General features: G+C 44.4%; 1 protein-coding gene across 11 annotated transcripts in view; it reads right to left on the minus strand.

The window, feature by feature from the left end:
- The window catches only part of RUFY3 (RUN and FYVE domain containing 3), a 735,957-nt gene that overhangs the window by 551,598 nt on the left and 167,763 nt on the right, over window positions 1-16,596 (minus strand). For 2 of the 11 annotated variants that reach the window (XM_069626283.1, XM_069626292.1), the window contains exon 2: window positions 11,189-11,242. The exons of the other annotated variants lie outside the window; for them this stretch is intronic. In XM_069626283.1, the coding sequence (XP_069482384.1) occupies window positions 11,189-11,242 (54 nt within the window). The remainder of the gene's footprint in view (window positions 1-11,188; window positions 11,243-16,596) is intronic. 11 annotated transcript variants of the gene reach the window in all.

A 16,596-nucleotide genomic window follows, 5' to 3' on the forward strand; every position in this document is an offset into this window, starting at 1 on the left:
TCCTTGATGGTTCTGGAAGAGCAGGGTAGCACCTGTTTGGAGGAGATTTTCATAGCGCAGACTACTCTAGAGAACTCATCTGGTGCAATGGGAGAGAAGGAGTAGAGTAAGGGGTCAGGAGGGGCTATGGGAGGCAGGGGGGATGCAAGGGGAAAGGGGGGGGTAGATGAGAGGGAGGATGGAATGTTTTGCGTTTTGTTGGAGAAATGGAAAGGCAGTGCAGCGGAAGGGAAGAGGAAGGAAGAGGAGACTGCAGTAGGGTTGGCAAGTTCCTTGCAGATTTAAAAAAAATTCAGCCATGTTATTTGTGGCCCCAGGGATGCGGCTTGGACATGAGCACTCTTGTTAGAGTGGCTGCAGAGTCGATATTGCCTTTGGAGCAGGTCGCAGGACAGTTTGTCAGATGATGTGCTTGAGGCCTGCCACTTCCGCTCAGCAACTCTGCACTTGTGTTTCAACGCGGCCAAGTCAGAGTCATACCAAGAATTGCACTTGGAGGCAGGACTTCATGTGGATCCTCATGACAGAGGCAAGGATGTCCAGAGTGTTGGAGATGGAGAAATAGAGGTTAGCAAGTGCTGAGTCGGTATGAGCATCAAGAGCAGGGGAGGAAGGAGGAATAAAGGTGGCGGCAGATACAGCGACTTACACACTCTTCATCGGTCGAAGGTGACCGGAAGTACGGGTAGAGGCATTGCCGGGGGACACAGGAGATCCAGATGAGAGAGAGAGTGGTCAAACTAGGAGAGAGGGATTCTTAGAGGGACAGAGAGGGATGTCAGCAGAGATGAGCGCATCCAAAGTGTGACCAGCAGAGTGGGTAAGGGCGTAGGGAAGAATAGTGAGGGCATGAAAGTCACAGAGGTCGCGGAAAGGCACAGAGGCTGCATCTGGAGTATCTAGATTAGGGTTGTCCAACACCAGGCTCGAGGGTTGGGATCCCAACAGGTTTTTAGGATAACCCTCATTAATATTCATGAGGAAAAATGTGCACACATTTAGAATCATTGTATGCAAATCACATGAATATTGAGGGGTATCCTGAAAACCTGGTCTAGATGAATGTTAAAGTCTCCTAGGAAGAGACATTTGGGGGATGAGGACAGGAGAGAGGAGGAGAGGTCAGCACATTCAGAGAGGAAAAGGGAAATAGGTCCAGGGGGCCCCTAAATAGTTGCTAGACAGAGGGAGGGACACCCAGCCTACCGACTAGGCATTCAAGGAAGAGTAAGTTTTGAGTGGGAATGACAGTAGCAAGGACCCATTTAGGGAAGATAAGAGCAACTCCACTTCCAGTCTGGTTAGGCCTAGGTTTGGAGAGGATCTTGTGAGCCCTCAGGAAGGAGCGTGTCAAAAGCAGTGACAGAGCTGGCATTCAACCACGTCCCGGTGAGAGCGAGGACGTCAGGGTGAAGGTCTTCAAGGATGTGACAGATGTCAGAAGAGTATTTAAAAGCAGAGTGAGAGTTGAGGGTAGCCAAGTGAAGCCGGTTTCCACTTTTTCCGAGGTGGAGTACAGGGACATGGTACACCCATCGGCGGGGAGGGGAGGCTGAAGAGGTGGCAGTCAGTGGAGTGGCAGGAGAGGGGAGAACGTTGATTAGAGAAGAGAGCCACCTATCCAGAAGGAGGAGGTTGGGCCGAGAGCCCTGGACCATGATAGTGCTGTTATGATAGGCAGTGATGATGCACCTTGATGATGAGAAGTATTCCAAGAGAACTTCCCATCTGGTTCCGCCATTAATAGGCGAGGAGAAAGAGGATAGGATAGAGACCACATGAGAAATCCATAGGTCAGGAGAAGGGACTGTGAGAAGGATGTCAGTAATAGTCTGTCTGGAGGAGGCATTGGCATAGGTATCATCAATGGGGAGGCCTAGGTTGGAGGCCAGGAGCGTTTTTCTTAAACTTTTTCCTTACAGATTTCAAAAGAGATAATATAGATGATAGACTAACAGCTTGAGTAGCTAGGGGAGGCAGAGAGCACCATGAGTAAGGTGGGGAGGGACAGGAAGAGAGACTGCACTGTGCAAAGGAATTCACCAGGTGGCCTAGCAGCCAGGTACAGGGGAGATGGTACAGAAGTACAGTAAATCCAGAGAACAAGGACAAAGGGCTAGTTTACAGCAAGCAGTAGTATCACAGCATTAGGTGAGGCTAAAAACCGATATCAGCACACCTAGATTTGAATTTCTGCTATCCGTTTAAAAAGCCAAACATTTGAATGCAGCAACAGATTGTAAATATGAGCAGGAAAACAGTTACAGGCATCAGAATAAAAAATGTAGGCAGTTGAATACAGCAATGTTAGCAAGTCTAACAGTGAGCAATTCGGATGATGAGGAGAATCGGGATCACGGTAGCTGGGAGAGATTAACCGTGCAGGGGCAGTGCAGTCAGGTGTGGCATACAATGCACACGGAAAAGCAGGGGACTAACATTTAGTTGACAGTAGTGAAGGCAGGTGCCCAATATGCGAGTCAACGCGGCATGGGTGAGGGGAAGAGCCGGGAAGGAAAAGGAGGCTTTGAGGCAGAGATGTGATGTGTCCGGTTCTCCTCTAGTCTACTCGTTAGGAAAGGTCTCTGGCAGCGCAGGGCAGGTGTAGTATGCAAACGACAAATGAGAATTTAAAAACTGTTTTTTTTTCTTTTAACAGAAATCTATTACTCAATTTCCCTTAGCCAGTACACTTTAGGATGCATGTGTGATCCCAATTCAAGATGGTGTCAACAATCCTTAGTGCTGATTGGTTCAGCAGCATCAGTGAGGTAGTTTTGAACCTTGTGAAAGGTTCTAAACTGCCTTTCATTCTATCAGCAGAGAAGATTCACAGTTGTTTTGAGCTCTGGAGGAAAAAAAACAGAGAGAACGTTTTAGGATTAAAAAACTAGAGAATACTGTAACCAGTTGAGCAAGAGCATAATCGGGGAAGAAGCCACAGAGAACTTCAATTCAGAAGCTAAGTGAAAATTCTTGTTTTAATTCAAAAAGGAAAATGAAAGGAAGAGTGGAAATATTGAGATTGAATGAAAAAACAGTTGTGAACTAGCTGTGGAATTACCCAATCTTTCAGATGCCTGTCTAACTCTTTTACTAAAACGGGTTGGCTCCATATGTTTCAGTACTTGCTTGTGGCTTTTCCACAGTCTGAGTGAGCCGTCCAAACACCATAGCAAGACTTCAGAGGGCGGCAAGCAGTACCTGGTTTATTATTGTATCCACTTCCCCTTTCCTTTCCGGGGTTGTTAGCACAGCAATTTCAATTTTGATTGTTGCAGAGTGGGCAAACCTAGGGGGTCTGTGGGGCTATCGTCAGCTCCTGCGGGAAGTAAAAACTGGGACCTGAAAAGATGGCACCCAAGAGGGGTGTAAGGAGTTCTGAGAGAGAGGAGGAATAACAGACGGAAAGTCAGGAGTACAGAAGGCAGTAGATCAAGAGGCATACCGCTGCCACCGGGCGTGGGGAGGCTTAACAGGTATGAAGGATCTGTGTGAGGAGCCCCAGGTACACCGTCATGTGGCAGGGGGTGTGGACCCTCTCAGACCCATACAGGGTCAACAGGGGGAGGGGGCTAGACCCTTTTAGGTGGCAGTTTGAGGGGGCCGCTGATCGCCTACCGGCTCCGGGGATCTGCCTCTCAGAGAGGATGCCCAGCCAATCAGGCGACACGGCAGAAGGAATCAAACATCATGTGCTTCACAGACTGCGTGGGTTGGCCATGTTATAGTGCACTCGCTGGTCTGGTGTGCTTCCAGCACACAAAGAAATATATTTGCTGGCGAGCAGATGCTGGTGCCAGCTGTTAAAAGGCATTGCTTTGGACAACCCTTGAAAACATCTGTTTTTAGCCTGCCATCCTATTAAACAAGAGAAAGCACAATATGTAAATTAGGCTTGGTGCAACCCGCAAAGCTAGCTCACATCCCTTCTTCACAAGGGTCACAAGCAATCCTCGACATGTTTCAAGGTCATTGCATGTGGTTTTTCCTCCCTTGTTTAATTGCATGGCAATGGTCTAGAGGGCTGCCCGGAGCAATGCCAGAACCTTCATTCACAACCTTCAAAGCCATCTCCTTTCTTTTAACCCAAAAAGGGAGACACATGTCTGGGTTGTTGTTGGTACACTTGTTCTGAGAAGAACTGACTGGCATTTCAGTGCTGCACTGTCCTTGTGGGCAGGAGTAGACTAATATGCAAATGTATATCAGTCCTCTGGAATGGCAGAGGTAAAACATGGTTGTGGACTCTTCCCCCCCCCCATCTCATTCTTCACTGAAAGGGCTCTCCTACATTTGGCAAATACTATCCTACATGCAATAATCAACATCAAGCTTTTAACTTTATTTCAGCTAAAAACCATAACAGCAAATACAGACAGCAAAAACAGTGCAAACAGAATCAACAATTAAAATTCCATCATTTCACAAACACCACATCCCACAATCAGAAGGAATAATAACATTTATATCATCAACTGAGATTTCCTCGCTACAAAACGTCACAAGTGGGGGGCTGAGGGGGTTGCGATTCTGCAGAGTATAGAAAAAACATAATTCTAACATGCGCAAATTGTTTCTCTTTCTCCAAGCTCTCATTAGAAAATTAGTGGCGCAAACACCACAGAGAGCGAAGAATCAATGCACAAAATATCAGCATCCTGCAAAGTGGCGACTCCATAATTCTTTAAACACATTTTTAGATTCCACTGCCTTATTTGATAATAACCTGGACAGAGGAATAAGAAATGTTGCACAGTTTCAATTGTAGTCTGGCAAAATGGGCAAACGTTTCCCCATTTTATACCAAACATATGTTAGAGGGGCTAGCAGGCGGATGTTCAATTTCAGGTTCCTGTACAGGGCGCGTGCTATTGGCTTTTCACTATCCGACAGATAATTCTCGTGACCACATACAGTTTTATGCAACAAGAAGCGCGAACCGTACGGCACCTTTAGGCAATCTAACAATCGTGAAGAGGCTACTGGATCCCAGAACGATCCTAGAACGTTTGTGATCAATTCTTGTGTATGCCCGTTCACTGTCCATGGCTCAGACCATATACAGCCCAAAAGCAGAGAGAATAGTGAGGCTCTAACATGGGCAAGCCAAGGCAGTGAAGTCTCTCCTTCACAAGACATTACATCTCTAAGAGCCTTGCAGTAGCATATTCATTCATCATTCCACCAAATCTTTGCCCAAAACAACAACAGTTTGATGAGCACAATATCCCTAATGCATTTAAAAGTTCAGTTCCACATAGATCAAGTTATTGGGGGAACTCTTCTGAACCATGAAGAGCCTTTTCAAAAAGGTGTTTTCAACAACGGTCAGGTCCCCACACATTACTAAAACCACACAGTTCTGCCCCATAACAGGCTGACCCTAATGCTTGCGCTCTATACAGCTCTAAGTCTGGATACACATCCTGGTTTCTGAATTTCCTTGTGAAATGTTCAATCGCTTAAGCTTTTGGAGCTAAGAAAAGCTGGGATTTCTCCACTTGTTTATCCCACCTCTCAATGCTCGCCAAGAGGAAGCCGAGTTAGTCTAACATCTTGAACTCAACTGTGCATCCCTTAATTGAGACAGTTGGCTTGGTCTATGTGCTCAACTTCCCTCCACAACACATCAATTTTGCTTTGCGAATGTTAACAGTTAGCCACAGAAACTCACATTTCTCTACAAGTTTCTTTAAACTGCTTGGCGTGCATGCAATGTGTACAGGATCGTCTGCATACATCAAGATGCTTACCCTTTCGCCTGCGAGTTGGGGGGCATCAGCATTTTCTATTGAAAGATATACAACCATGTAATTAAAAAAGATTAAGACGTTGGGGCCAGCAGGCAGCCCTGTCTCACCCCCTTCTCAACCATACATTTCTCAGTGCACACCCCGTCCATTCCAGTTGTAACAGCAACATTGTTCGTGTAAAGCAGCAAGATGACATTCATTATAGACTCTAGGAGCTGTTTTTCTCATAAGGAATTCCAAAATTCACTGAGAGGGATGCAATCAAATGCAGTTTTCAAATCTATGAACACCAAATACAAGGTCCCCTGCTTTAAAGAAAACATTTTCAATCACAATATAGAGCCTAAAAGTGTGCTCTGTGGTACCCATGCCCCTCCTACACCCTGCCTGGGCATTGCTGATGCTCAGCAGCCCACTGCTCATGGTGCCCTAAGACCATTTTACCAAAGATTCTACCTGTGGCCCCAAAGGAGGAAGCAGATAAAAGCACAGCGAATTGGTGTGAGTGTGGGCGAGTGCGGTCTGGCTACGGTGGAGGATTGAAAAAGACTATCCATTTATATCTAGCGATGTGGACTTGCAGTAAAATCTGCCACTAAGCCATAGAACACCAAAACAGGAGTGGTTGAGATACTGAATCCCCCGCCAAAATCAACATCTATTCCTCGTAACAGAACCGATATGGGGAAAAACTATGACAATTCGAACAATCGGGGGAAAATTACATCCTTCTTCCCCATGCAATATACAGCAATGATTGATAGCGCAATGCCCTCAAGCATGGAAAGGGTTACTGCATCATCACCAAGGCACAGCAATGATGTGGGTTCGTTGCCATCACCATCTACAGATAATCACTTGCTGATGAAGTTATGGCTACTCCTTACAGCAGGGATCTATGGGCGGGCGCAAGGCCCAAATCCCCCCTGGTAGCGTGTCTGAGCCTTTAAACAGTGGTTTTTCCAAAATAATATTGACCTGTGTTTATCAAAATCACCCGATTTGGTAAGAATTGTAGAGAATATACATACCTGCTCTCAGTTTATGGATACTTTAAACAATACAAGAGCTCTACATGGAATTATCTGAACGTGTTACGATGAAAGCATCATTTGTGCTTTGTTTGAATATTGCGAAAGATCAAAAAGAACAGATGTCTATGATAAGTCGCACTGTGGGTGTTATCCTGACTAATCGCAGCATTAATTTACAAGGGGAATTAATCAGTATTCCACATTCCCCAGAGCCAATTGCGGTACTGAAGGCCCCTTTGTGCAATAAAGACTTGATAATATTGGATGCTGTGGAAAAAGGCTTAATAGGAAATAGCAGTGAGGTGAAGATCATTAGCGAGAAAGAGCCCACTGAGATTGTATGTATGGAAGAGGTGGCAGAATCATTGGTAAAAGGAAACGTACTAAAAAGGGACTTCAAAGGAAAAGAAAACGACAACACAGGTTGACTAAATCTTGAAATGCGGATTGTAATATTAGGACATTGTCCCCGCCGGATTAAGAGCCCAATTTCCTTATCGAAAGGTGTATGAAACTGCAGATCCTATGAACTATAGACGATAAGATCGGCCTTGGCAGCAACAAAGTCGAGATTGCAGACCCTTTGTCTTAAACAAGGCCCTCTGGATCATGGTAAGCTAAATCTAATAATCACTGTAGGAAGCACTCTGTCCAAGAGACGGAGGTTGAAAACTGTACCTTTTTATCAGAACTCAGTACAAGTTCACCGTCTAAGGCTATGCTTAATACTCCTGAAGGCACTGTATTGAATAAAGCAGGGCGGGTGCTTGCCCCGGTTGGAAAGTGGTTCAACACCCTCGAGTCAGGTTAAACGAGTACAATGTTTTGAAGATAAAGATTATAGAATTATTTGCGAACGATTCTAGCCCATATATAAACACAGGTATGGTTTTGCAGATTCTGCATGCGGTTCCTCAGCTCACCATGATAACAAAAGATATATCTTTTGTTCAGTTGCCGGAACCTGATAATGAAACTGGGCAATTGTCAATTTTACGTCGCTTATATTTATAGAGTATTTATTGCTGTTTTCAACTGACTTCTTTAGGATGGGGTTTGAAATTATACCCATACAAAGAATTGAAGCCGATCTTGGAGCTGATCCCTCTTGGTCTTTAACAGGTCTGAATAATTTAAAAGATAGTCAAATTGGATGTGGGGTATAGTGTAAAGCAGCTACAGACCCATTTGGATCACTAAGTTATCCGAGACAAATAAGGATTGGAGATCGCTACCAACCACTCTAGTCAAAAAGGATTGAATGCAGGATGTCGATTTAACATCTGGGCTTAATATGGTCTTTCCCCTTCTGTAATGGCTTGGCATATATGCTCATAACTGTGAACAAAACATCTATATCCCGCTTGTTATTTTTCATCTCAGGGCAATTCTTCAGTACATGCTGAATAGTTTCTATTTTTATCTTACAAAGTCTACATAATCTTTGGTCATGTGGCATACCCTCCCAGGCACCAGATATCTCAGAGGTCTCTAATTGTTTAAGTTGCATCATGTTTTTAGTGTTTTGTAGAAATTGAGGACAATATTGAGCATTGAGCCTCTGCTGGGATAGAGATCCAGATTGGCAAGCAGACCTTCTCATGCCATGCCCTGGCAGTCTTCCCTTTATGGGCCAACTTAGGCTCCAATCCTTTGATAGTTTTGCCCTGTGACGTGCGAGAGCTTCGAGGGTTGTGGAGTTTAGCCGCCAAGTATGTTGGTCTTCCATTCGAGACAGGTTTGTAGGTGATGAATGCAGTTTTTAGTACAATCCTGGGGACGGGGGTCCCAGGATTGTGTAAGCTTATGTAATGTTTGAGAGATCTGCTCAAATGTACATCTGTAATGAGGCGAGATGCAGCGTGCTGGACTGCCTCGAAGGGAGGGGTAGGTGTGCTCCTGAAGCCCAGTAAGGAGGGAGTTTCACACAATGATGTGCGAGATCTTGAGGGCTTGGACCGCTGTACGGAAATCATGTGGGGGGTGATGAAGGGCTTGATTTTGAGGAGTATGGAGATCTGTAGCCAAACAGTATTGCCTCAGCTGTTAAGCCTTTGGGACCACATTAACAGCAAACCCTGTTAGGAATACACTATTAGTAAGCAAAATACTGCTGAACCCCAGAACAGACAGCCAAACAAGAGGGAAAGAAGGATTATTGCATTCTAGGGGACTTTGATGCATTGGTAAGGGAAATAATCTCTCACACTTTGTAGCCAGGTGCCCCAACACTAGATGAGATGCTCTACTCTAATCATGTACGAAAGAGCCCGACACAGGCACTGCAACCTGGAGCAATATCTCAGATCTGCAGAAGAATGCAGATGCACGTGATTTCTGTGGCATACAATGGTCATCTGAAAGAAACCATGACGACATTTTAGGAAGGGTAACCATGCGTGGCAAAGAGAAAACAAACATTTAACCCTCACAGGACCAGATTTCAGTCTAGAGCACATGAACTGGACAGCAGAGGAAAAGTCTAAGGTGCAAGGTGCAGAGCATGCAAGTATTAACTTCACACACAAATCAATTATGCAGAAAGGCATTCAACTGAGAAAACGGCTCTGTGGCACAAATGTGTTCACTTCGGAATGAAGCGTGATGGGATAGGACGGGTGTGATTAATGGCCTAGGTGGGTTGCATAGAACTACTCAAGAGTCGTCTCAATACACTATCACTAACAGTTCCCTGACCCATAGATTATGTGGCAAAAGGTTTGGCATAGGAGTAAAGATAATATTAATCACCACTGAATCGTCAAGTAAAATGTGAACTAATACTACAGTTGTTTTTCCAAGCTCATTTGGAGGAGAAGGATTTGTGTTCTGGTTTAAGGCTGCAGATGCAAATACCACTCTCCCACGCCCCACAATAGGCTTATATTCTCTCAGAACTCCAAGCTAGAAGACATGCAGCTCTGATGTTGAAAGTATTTTCCTGCTACCAGCTGCACCTTCTCCTTTGTAACCCTTCTTAGGTCTTCTCCAGTTCTGTGCAACCACCTCCTGATACCAACCGTATGGCAGGCAGGGACGACCACACGGTGTAACAGCACAATGCCTTTGCTGGATGTAGGCACCAGACTGCACCCCAGGCTTACCAGAACATCACTGGGGCATCAGCACTATTTGAGACAGAACTAGTGGTTGGGCTCCAAATTTTTTTTAAAAATGACCTTCTCTATCCCACAACCGCAGAAAATGAGCACTGTCAAAGCAACCAGTTTGGGCTTTTGTGTAGGTATGGGATCAGCATTTTTCATATACTTCCTTAAATGGTACTACGTGGCCAGAAGACGGCAACAGCTGGCAAATGGTGTTGGTACCTAAGCATTTATCAGGGGCTTGCATGGTCTGCTCATGTGCCTTTACAAGAGAAACAAATGTCTCGCCAATACTTGTATTTTTCTGTAAATCAATACAAAAAAGAGATGAAGGCACACACACGGATTATAAATCAAGTGGATAAAGTCACACTTGGTTAAGACATCATTACAGAGAAAGCTGGTTTACAACTGCATCTAAGCCATAGCCAATTAGGAGACTGCACAGAGGTAGCTCCGAGATCTGGGGGTACAGAGAGGGAGTTGGGTGTTTTGCATGGGTACGGGCGGGTAATCGGTGGAAATGGCCATGTGGAATAGAGCGGTCACGCAGTCAATTGGCAAGAAAACCAAACACCCATGGGCTGTGATCCCCTCACACCCCATTCTCTCTCCTATCTTTACTTCACAGGCCAATAGTTTTGGCTTTTTGGCACCCAGGGTTCGAAATTGAGGGGAACTGGGAGCTATTTAGCTACTTAGAAGAGCCTGGTTAGCTTTATACCAACATCTACAAGCAGCTAGGTTTAGATCCGCAGGTGTACTGATACCGAACACACACAAATATGTTTATTTCTGTATGTTTGGCACAATCTATAAATAAACATTGGGACACATCTATACAACATTGAAAGTATAAAGGGTCATAAATAAAGGACGAAATTATATTTTTGTATCTTCTGCCCAAGTTAAATTTGCACAACACTACGTACTTACTAGCTGCCTGTTCACCAGTGGTAGTCATTGGCTAATGCTGGATACCCAGGAGCTACTTTTAGCTCCTGCTTATCCAATAGTCATTTCGATTCCTGGTAGCGCTTACAGCAGCACCTAATAGCCAAAGCTAAAAATTGTAATTTGGAGGACAGTCAGTTTTTAGTATTGCCCCTTCCACCCCCAACCCCCACAGAGAGCATACTGAAAGCTGTTAGTTTCTTCTAAAAAAAACACTGAACCTAAATAATTAAGGACAAGTCGCAATTCAAAACAGGTTGTTTGGCAGAGAGAATAAAATTAAGTGTAAACCAGTTTAAAAGTGCAAACGCCTTAAATATGTTGGCGTGACACGCACCTTTGGTCTCAGCCCGCATTTGCTCCACCAACTCTGTCAAATCCTCCCAAGAGTCTTTGCAAATAGCGAAAAGAAAAAACAAAACATGAGAAAATGACATGCAAACAGGGCATCAAAGAGAAAAGCAGAAATTAAAGACTCAGAAGGTGATGCAATGTAGCCAGGAAAATGAGAAATGGTTAAAGCCAGGCCAGGATTGTGCCAACATAAAGCAAAACATGACTTTGCCAAGAAGGAAATACGGGAAGAAGTGATGGTCCGCGTTGCATTTTGGTGACGCATTTAACTACTAGAATGATGGAAGCTTTCATGAAGGGTGCTGACTTTAAGGTTCAAGCAGGAGCTACTCCCAGGGAGAGCATAAAGGCGGCTTTCTCAACACAAGGGACTCAAGTAATTACTCGTTTCAATCCAGTGCCTGTGACCAGTTAACCATGCACCAACTCGCATCCAAATAACTATAATAAACTCTTGCATTCCATGCTGAAATCAGAGAGGCTGACATTAAGTGACGGTGAGGTAAGCAAAAGGTGGCATTGATTCGTGACAAAATGTCAGTGCGCCAAAAGCTTTTTGCCTCTTAAATTGAGGTGGTAAACCTATAATCACAGTGAGAAATAATTTTAAAAAGTAGCCTTTAGCAACGAGCTGCCAGAATCTTATGATGGGTTTAATCCGAGAGCATTTATAAAGAAATAGTCTAGTGTACTGGGGAGGTAAGTGCAATAGTACATCATCTTTTTTTTTAAATGGAGGCGGAAATTCATCACGACTAACTATTAGAATAGGCCCCGACAACCTTCCCTCTACTTTGTTTCATCATTCAGTGATGATAAGACTCACGGTACTGAGGAGCAGTCACACATACCATTGTAAAGCCGCGACGCCACACTCGGTGACGCTAAAGTGTGCGACTGCTCCCGGGATGCATGTTGCACATAAACGAGGGATCCAATAAGCAAGTAGACCAAATATTCCTACAAGAATACTAGATGCAAAATCTTCTATCTGAAGACATGAGTATTCCTAATATGCATCAAGTTTTTTAATTTAGTGTTGGCAGCAAAGATTTCTTTTTTTTTTTAAATGCAGAATTTCCCAGAAAGTCAACCAGAAATTTGAACAACAACAAGCATTTGCTTAGCAGCACCAATGGCTCAGCAAGAAGAAGGGATCTATGGGCTGCCTGGTTTCCCAAGTCAGATTATTGAGCTGCAGGGAAATATGCACAGAGCGCCCACTTCCAAGCCCTCTCCCATTGTGGGGTGACACCCAGACAGCCTACGATTCCTGACCCACACCACCATTCTCCTCATAAAATAAACCTACATACATACACACCCCTATCACCCCCCACCATGCCTCCTCTTTACCTCACCTACCACGTTAGCCACTTCCTGGTCCTAGCATATTAGCGCATGCATTTCTCCCAGACAGGCCACCTTTCCGTGATGGCAGCCCGTCTGGGACATTTTTCCGACTAAACAAGAAGAACCCCAGTTCAATCACCATTAGAGTCATTTTCCTTTCATTTGTATAACTGCATTTTTCGTATTTATGATTGATGTAGTTCATGATTAATTAGCATGACCTAAGAGGGATTACTTTAGTTGCGGTGAGCCAGTGGGATCAGAGCAAGACACTGCCAGGGTGCCCTCAACTAGTTGCACAGCATCTTGTGTAGTCGATGACCAGCCATGACAGCCGCCTCTCTTGGGGCGACCAGTGTGTGCTGCTTCTGCACCATGGGAGAGTAGCAGCAGGGCTGCAGATATGATTTTGAAGTGTGACTATTTTACACCGAATTGTAATAGGTGACTAAGTAGATTCATCTTTTATAACGCACTTTAATACTGGAGACCAGTCTAAGCATTGCCCCAGGATTCGAGCCTGTGTTGCTCGGCACGGTCTTGCTTCCAAGACTAATGTGTTGCTCCTGAGCTATCCTCCCAGCCCTAATATAATACAAAATAATCAATAAAACAGCGTCTTTAACCTTCAAATTAAAATCCTACTTGGAGTCCGATTCCTATACATCAAGCCATGCAAACCACTGACGATTAACTTTCATGAGATACTACACCCCCATACCACCAAAAATCAGGCTGCAGATCCGCCTCCAGTACGACACTGGACCAGACCAATCTCTCAATCCAAAGACACTACCACCAAGAAACAAGAAGCAATTGAACCCTGAACCCCATCCCTCCACACACATCCCACTCAGCCCTCAGTTAACTTATTAGCTAAAATCTTGCAACCTTACACTTCAGTAACTACTCATCACATGATGTTAAAAAGTGAGGAAGGCGAGGTGCGCACTTCAGTTCCCAGTCTCATGATTGTTTGTGACAAGAAAGCGCTTGGAGGAGAAGAACTGAAGAGCAACTGAAATGCAGCACTTGGGATTTAATCCTGTTAATACTTGGACACTCTTGGGATTTAACCCAATTACTTTTTGCATCACGTATATTTTGACTGGGAACTGGAGTGCGCGCCTCGCCTTCCTCACTTTTTCACATAATGATATGGGAGTCCCAGGCTCCAGAGGCAGCATCATCGGGGTTATTCTGCCCCACTTTGGAGAGCCATAATGATGGTTTTCCCCCCTCCCCAATTTTGGGAAAGAAATGTGCTCCAGGAGGGGTGTCCATTCCTGGTCACCTGAATTGAAAAAAAAAATTCTCACTACAGCTTCCAGAATCCTTAGAGACTGAAAGAGCAACTAAATTGGTAAAACCTGAAAAGAAACACAGCCTCCATGATGATGGTTTGTGACAAGAAAGCGCTTGGAGGAGAAGAACTAAAGAGCAACTGAATTGGAGCACTTGGGATTTAACCCGGTTAATATTTGGAGACTCTTGGGATTTAACCCAATTACTTTTTGTATCAGGTATATTTTGACTGGGAACTGGAGTGCACGCCTCGCCTTCCTCACTGTTTCACATACTCATCACATGACCCACCATGTCTAGCATCCTTAAACTCCTACCCTCATCAACTACCCCACTGATCACTGCTTTGCAACTAGGGGGCTGCCCTTGTGGCTAAACCACCCCGGTTTATACAAGTGTATACACCTCTCCAAAAAACACAATTCCGACATCAACACAGTTAATGGGAACTTCCCACATGCACTCGTCAACACCACAGGTTTCCACATCTACCTTCCTGCTAGAAGGCTAACTTCCTTGCCCTTTCTTCTTACAGAGCCACGTGCAGCAAGGCCAATATTATTGGCAGAAGGGTGCTATACAGGACCACTTATAACTCAAAAAGATTTCTTTTTTGTGATCTATGCTTCTTTGTATCTAGCATTTCCTTCAAATTAAAAGATGCATATTTAATGTTGAGTCCCTCTGCGGATCATGCAGCAATATTAGAGCCCTTCCCGTGGCACTGGTCTGCTGGCACCAATGGTTTGAACATACCTTTGTATCTGTGTGGGGGTAAGCAGAGGAGAGACTCCTACATACCAGATGTTTCCTATTTTTCTGTAGGGAGTATTTGCCCATTTTTAGGGAATATAAATGGCTTTTATGCAGCTTGTCAGCAGGGTTGAGGGAACGATTATGGTACAATCACACGAACAGCTTTCCGACCTTTCATAACACTGTGGGCGCAGAAAGGACTGTCCTCTTTCATAGAGAGAAACAGAGGGAGTGGGGAGAGTGCATAGATGTTCACTGCATGCCTGAATAACTTGTTTCATTGGTGATTTATATAGCACTTCATGCCCATATTGTTCGCTTCATAGAAGAAGAAAAAAATAATATAATGTTGAATCTTGCATGCATGTATTATCGTGCATTCTGGTGTACCTTTTCCCCAATTAATGCTATTGAGCAGCGATTCTCAAATGTGTAAAGTATTCAAAATGATGCCTGCTGGATTAGGATATCTTTTGCAATAAATATGACATTACTTTGATTACATGCGAGATACATTGGTTTACTAAAGTTCATTAACAGTAGTTTTAACTCTTGTGGGTCTGAAGGAAATAAATATTCCATCTTGGAATCGTCATAAGTAAAAGGTGATAGGATGGGTGGGTCAAACTATATAGTGTTAGGGTCTTCAATAAGCTAAGTCCATTCTGCCTTTGTAGTTGGAGGTGAGAACTGCATCTGTGACAACAGCATCCCTTGGTGCGAGTATGTTTACTTGACAAGGTAAGGAAAATCAGATGTGTGTTTCAGAAACACCAATGGGACCCATGGTTTCATCTCCCCAGTGAAGCAAGGTACTCCCCATCTTAGTTTATGACTGAAGACATCTAGATACTGTTCTATTCAGAATAAAGTGTCCAGGAGCTTTATTCAGCAGGGAGACTGGTCTATACAGGTTATCTAGTCTTATGACAGTCTCAAGGATGTGGCATCCCGTGGCTTCTTCCCTCCCGCTGTCAGTCACATGTAAAAGAATAGAACACCAAGCACTAGGAGAGACATAATGCTCAGCACACCATGTATAATCCAGCTAGGGTGACTGGGTATGGCCCACTTGTTCCCGATTGGGTGTTCTAGTGCCAAAGTCACTGTTAATGAATATGGTGTCCTTCCCACCACAAAGGAGCGTACTGCAGATCACTCTCGAAAATGGTAGAATTGCCAATCTCACTCCTAAGGAATAGAATTCCCTTACAACTCTCAATAAGGGATATGTTGCCCTTTTCATTCTCAATAAGGGAGATGGTGCACTTAGGCACATAGTGCAGCACTCATCACACTTCCCTGGCAGGGGGTGGGGCAACTTTTAGCACCTTCATTAAGCTTTCTTCACAGCTCATTGGCCACTCTGCACAGTTGCCCCAGAACCCTCCTTCAGTTCCTTCTAACGGATACCCGCACTGTGGCTAGTTCACAACTTTCCCCTGCTCACAAATTATCTGGGTCGTCTCCTTCGTTACACCTACATGGTCTCATTTACTTGGCTTTTCATGGAGCTTTCTGACTCAATGCTATCCTAACCTCACTCTAAATTGGTTCCATTTACTACTCCCTTGTATAGGACATTTAATTTGGGTACTTCGATTAGTTCCTTTGCCCTTTCCACTGGAATTTTGAGGCTCTTCAAAGTGTTAAACAACTTGCCAGCCTTATTAATATCAGGCGTTTGTCCCACCTCCTTATTGGATGCCATTGGACATCTGCAAAGTTCCATCTAGGCTAACGCGGCCCAGTCCGCTTCAGCAGTGTCTCTTCCTGCTCTCCACAATGGTGTATGGGTTACTGCGTTCAACAGCAGTAGGATTTTGTCAAGCGCACACAGGGTTCTCTGCTTGAGAGAGGGACACTAGAAAAATTCTTGCACTACCTTTTTTGTTTTCCTCGACACAAGGAGTCTGCCTATTCTGATGAAAAATCGACACAAGCTAACAAGGTCCACGGTATTGGTTCTGCAGTGCC

This window comes from Ambystoma mexicanum, chromosome 6p (genome assembly GCF_040938575.1).
Source record: "Ambystoma mexicanum isolate Mex_15411 chromosome 6p, UKY_AmexF1_1, whole genome shotgun sequence".
Taxonomy (NCBI): domain Eukaryota; kingdom Metazoa; phylum Chordata; class Amphibia; order Caudata; family Ambystomatidae; genus Ambystoma; species Ambystoma mexicanum.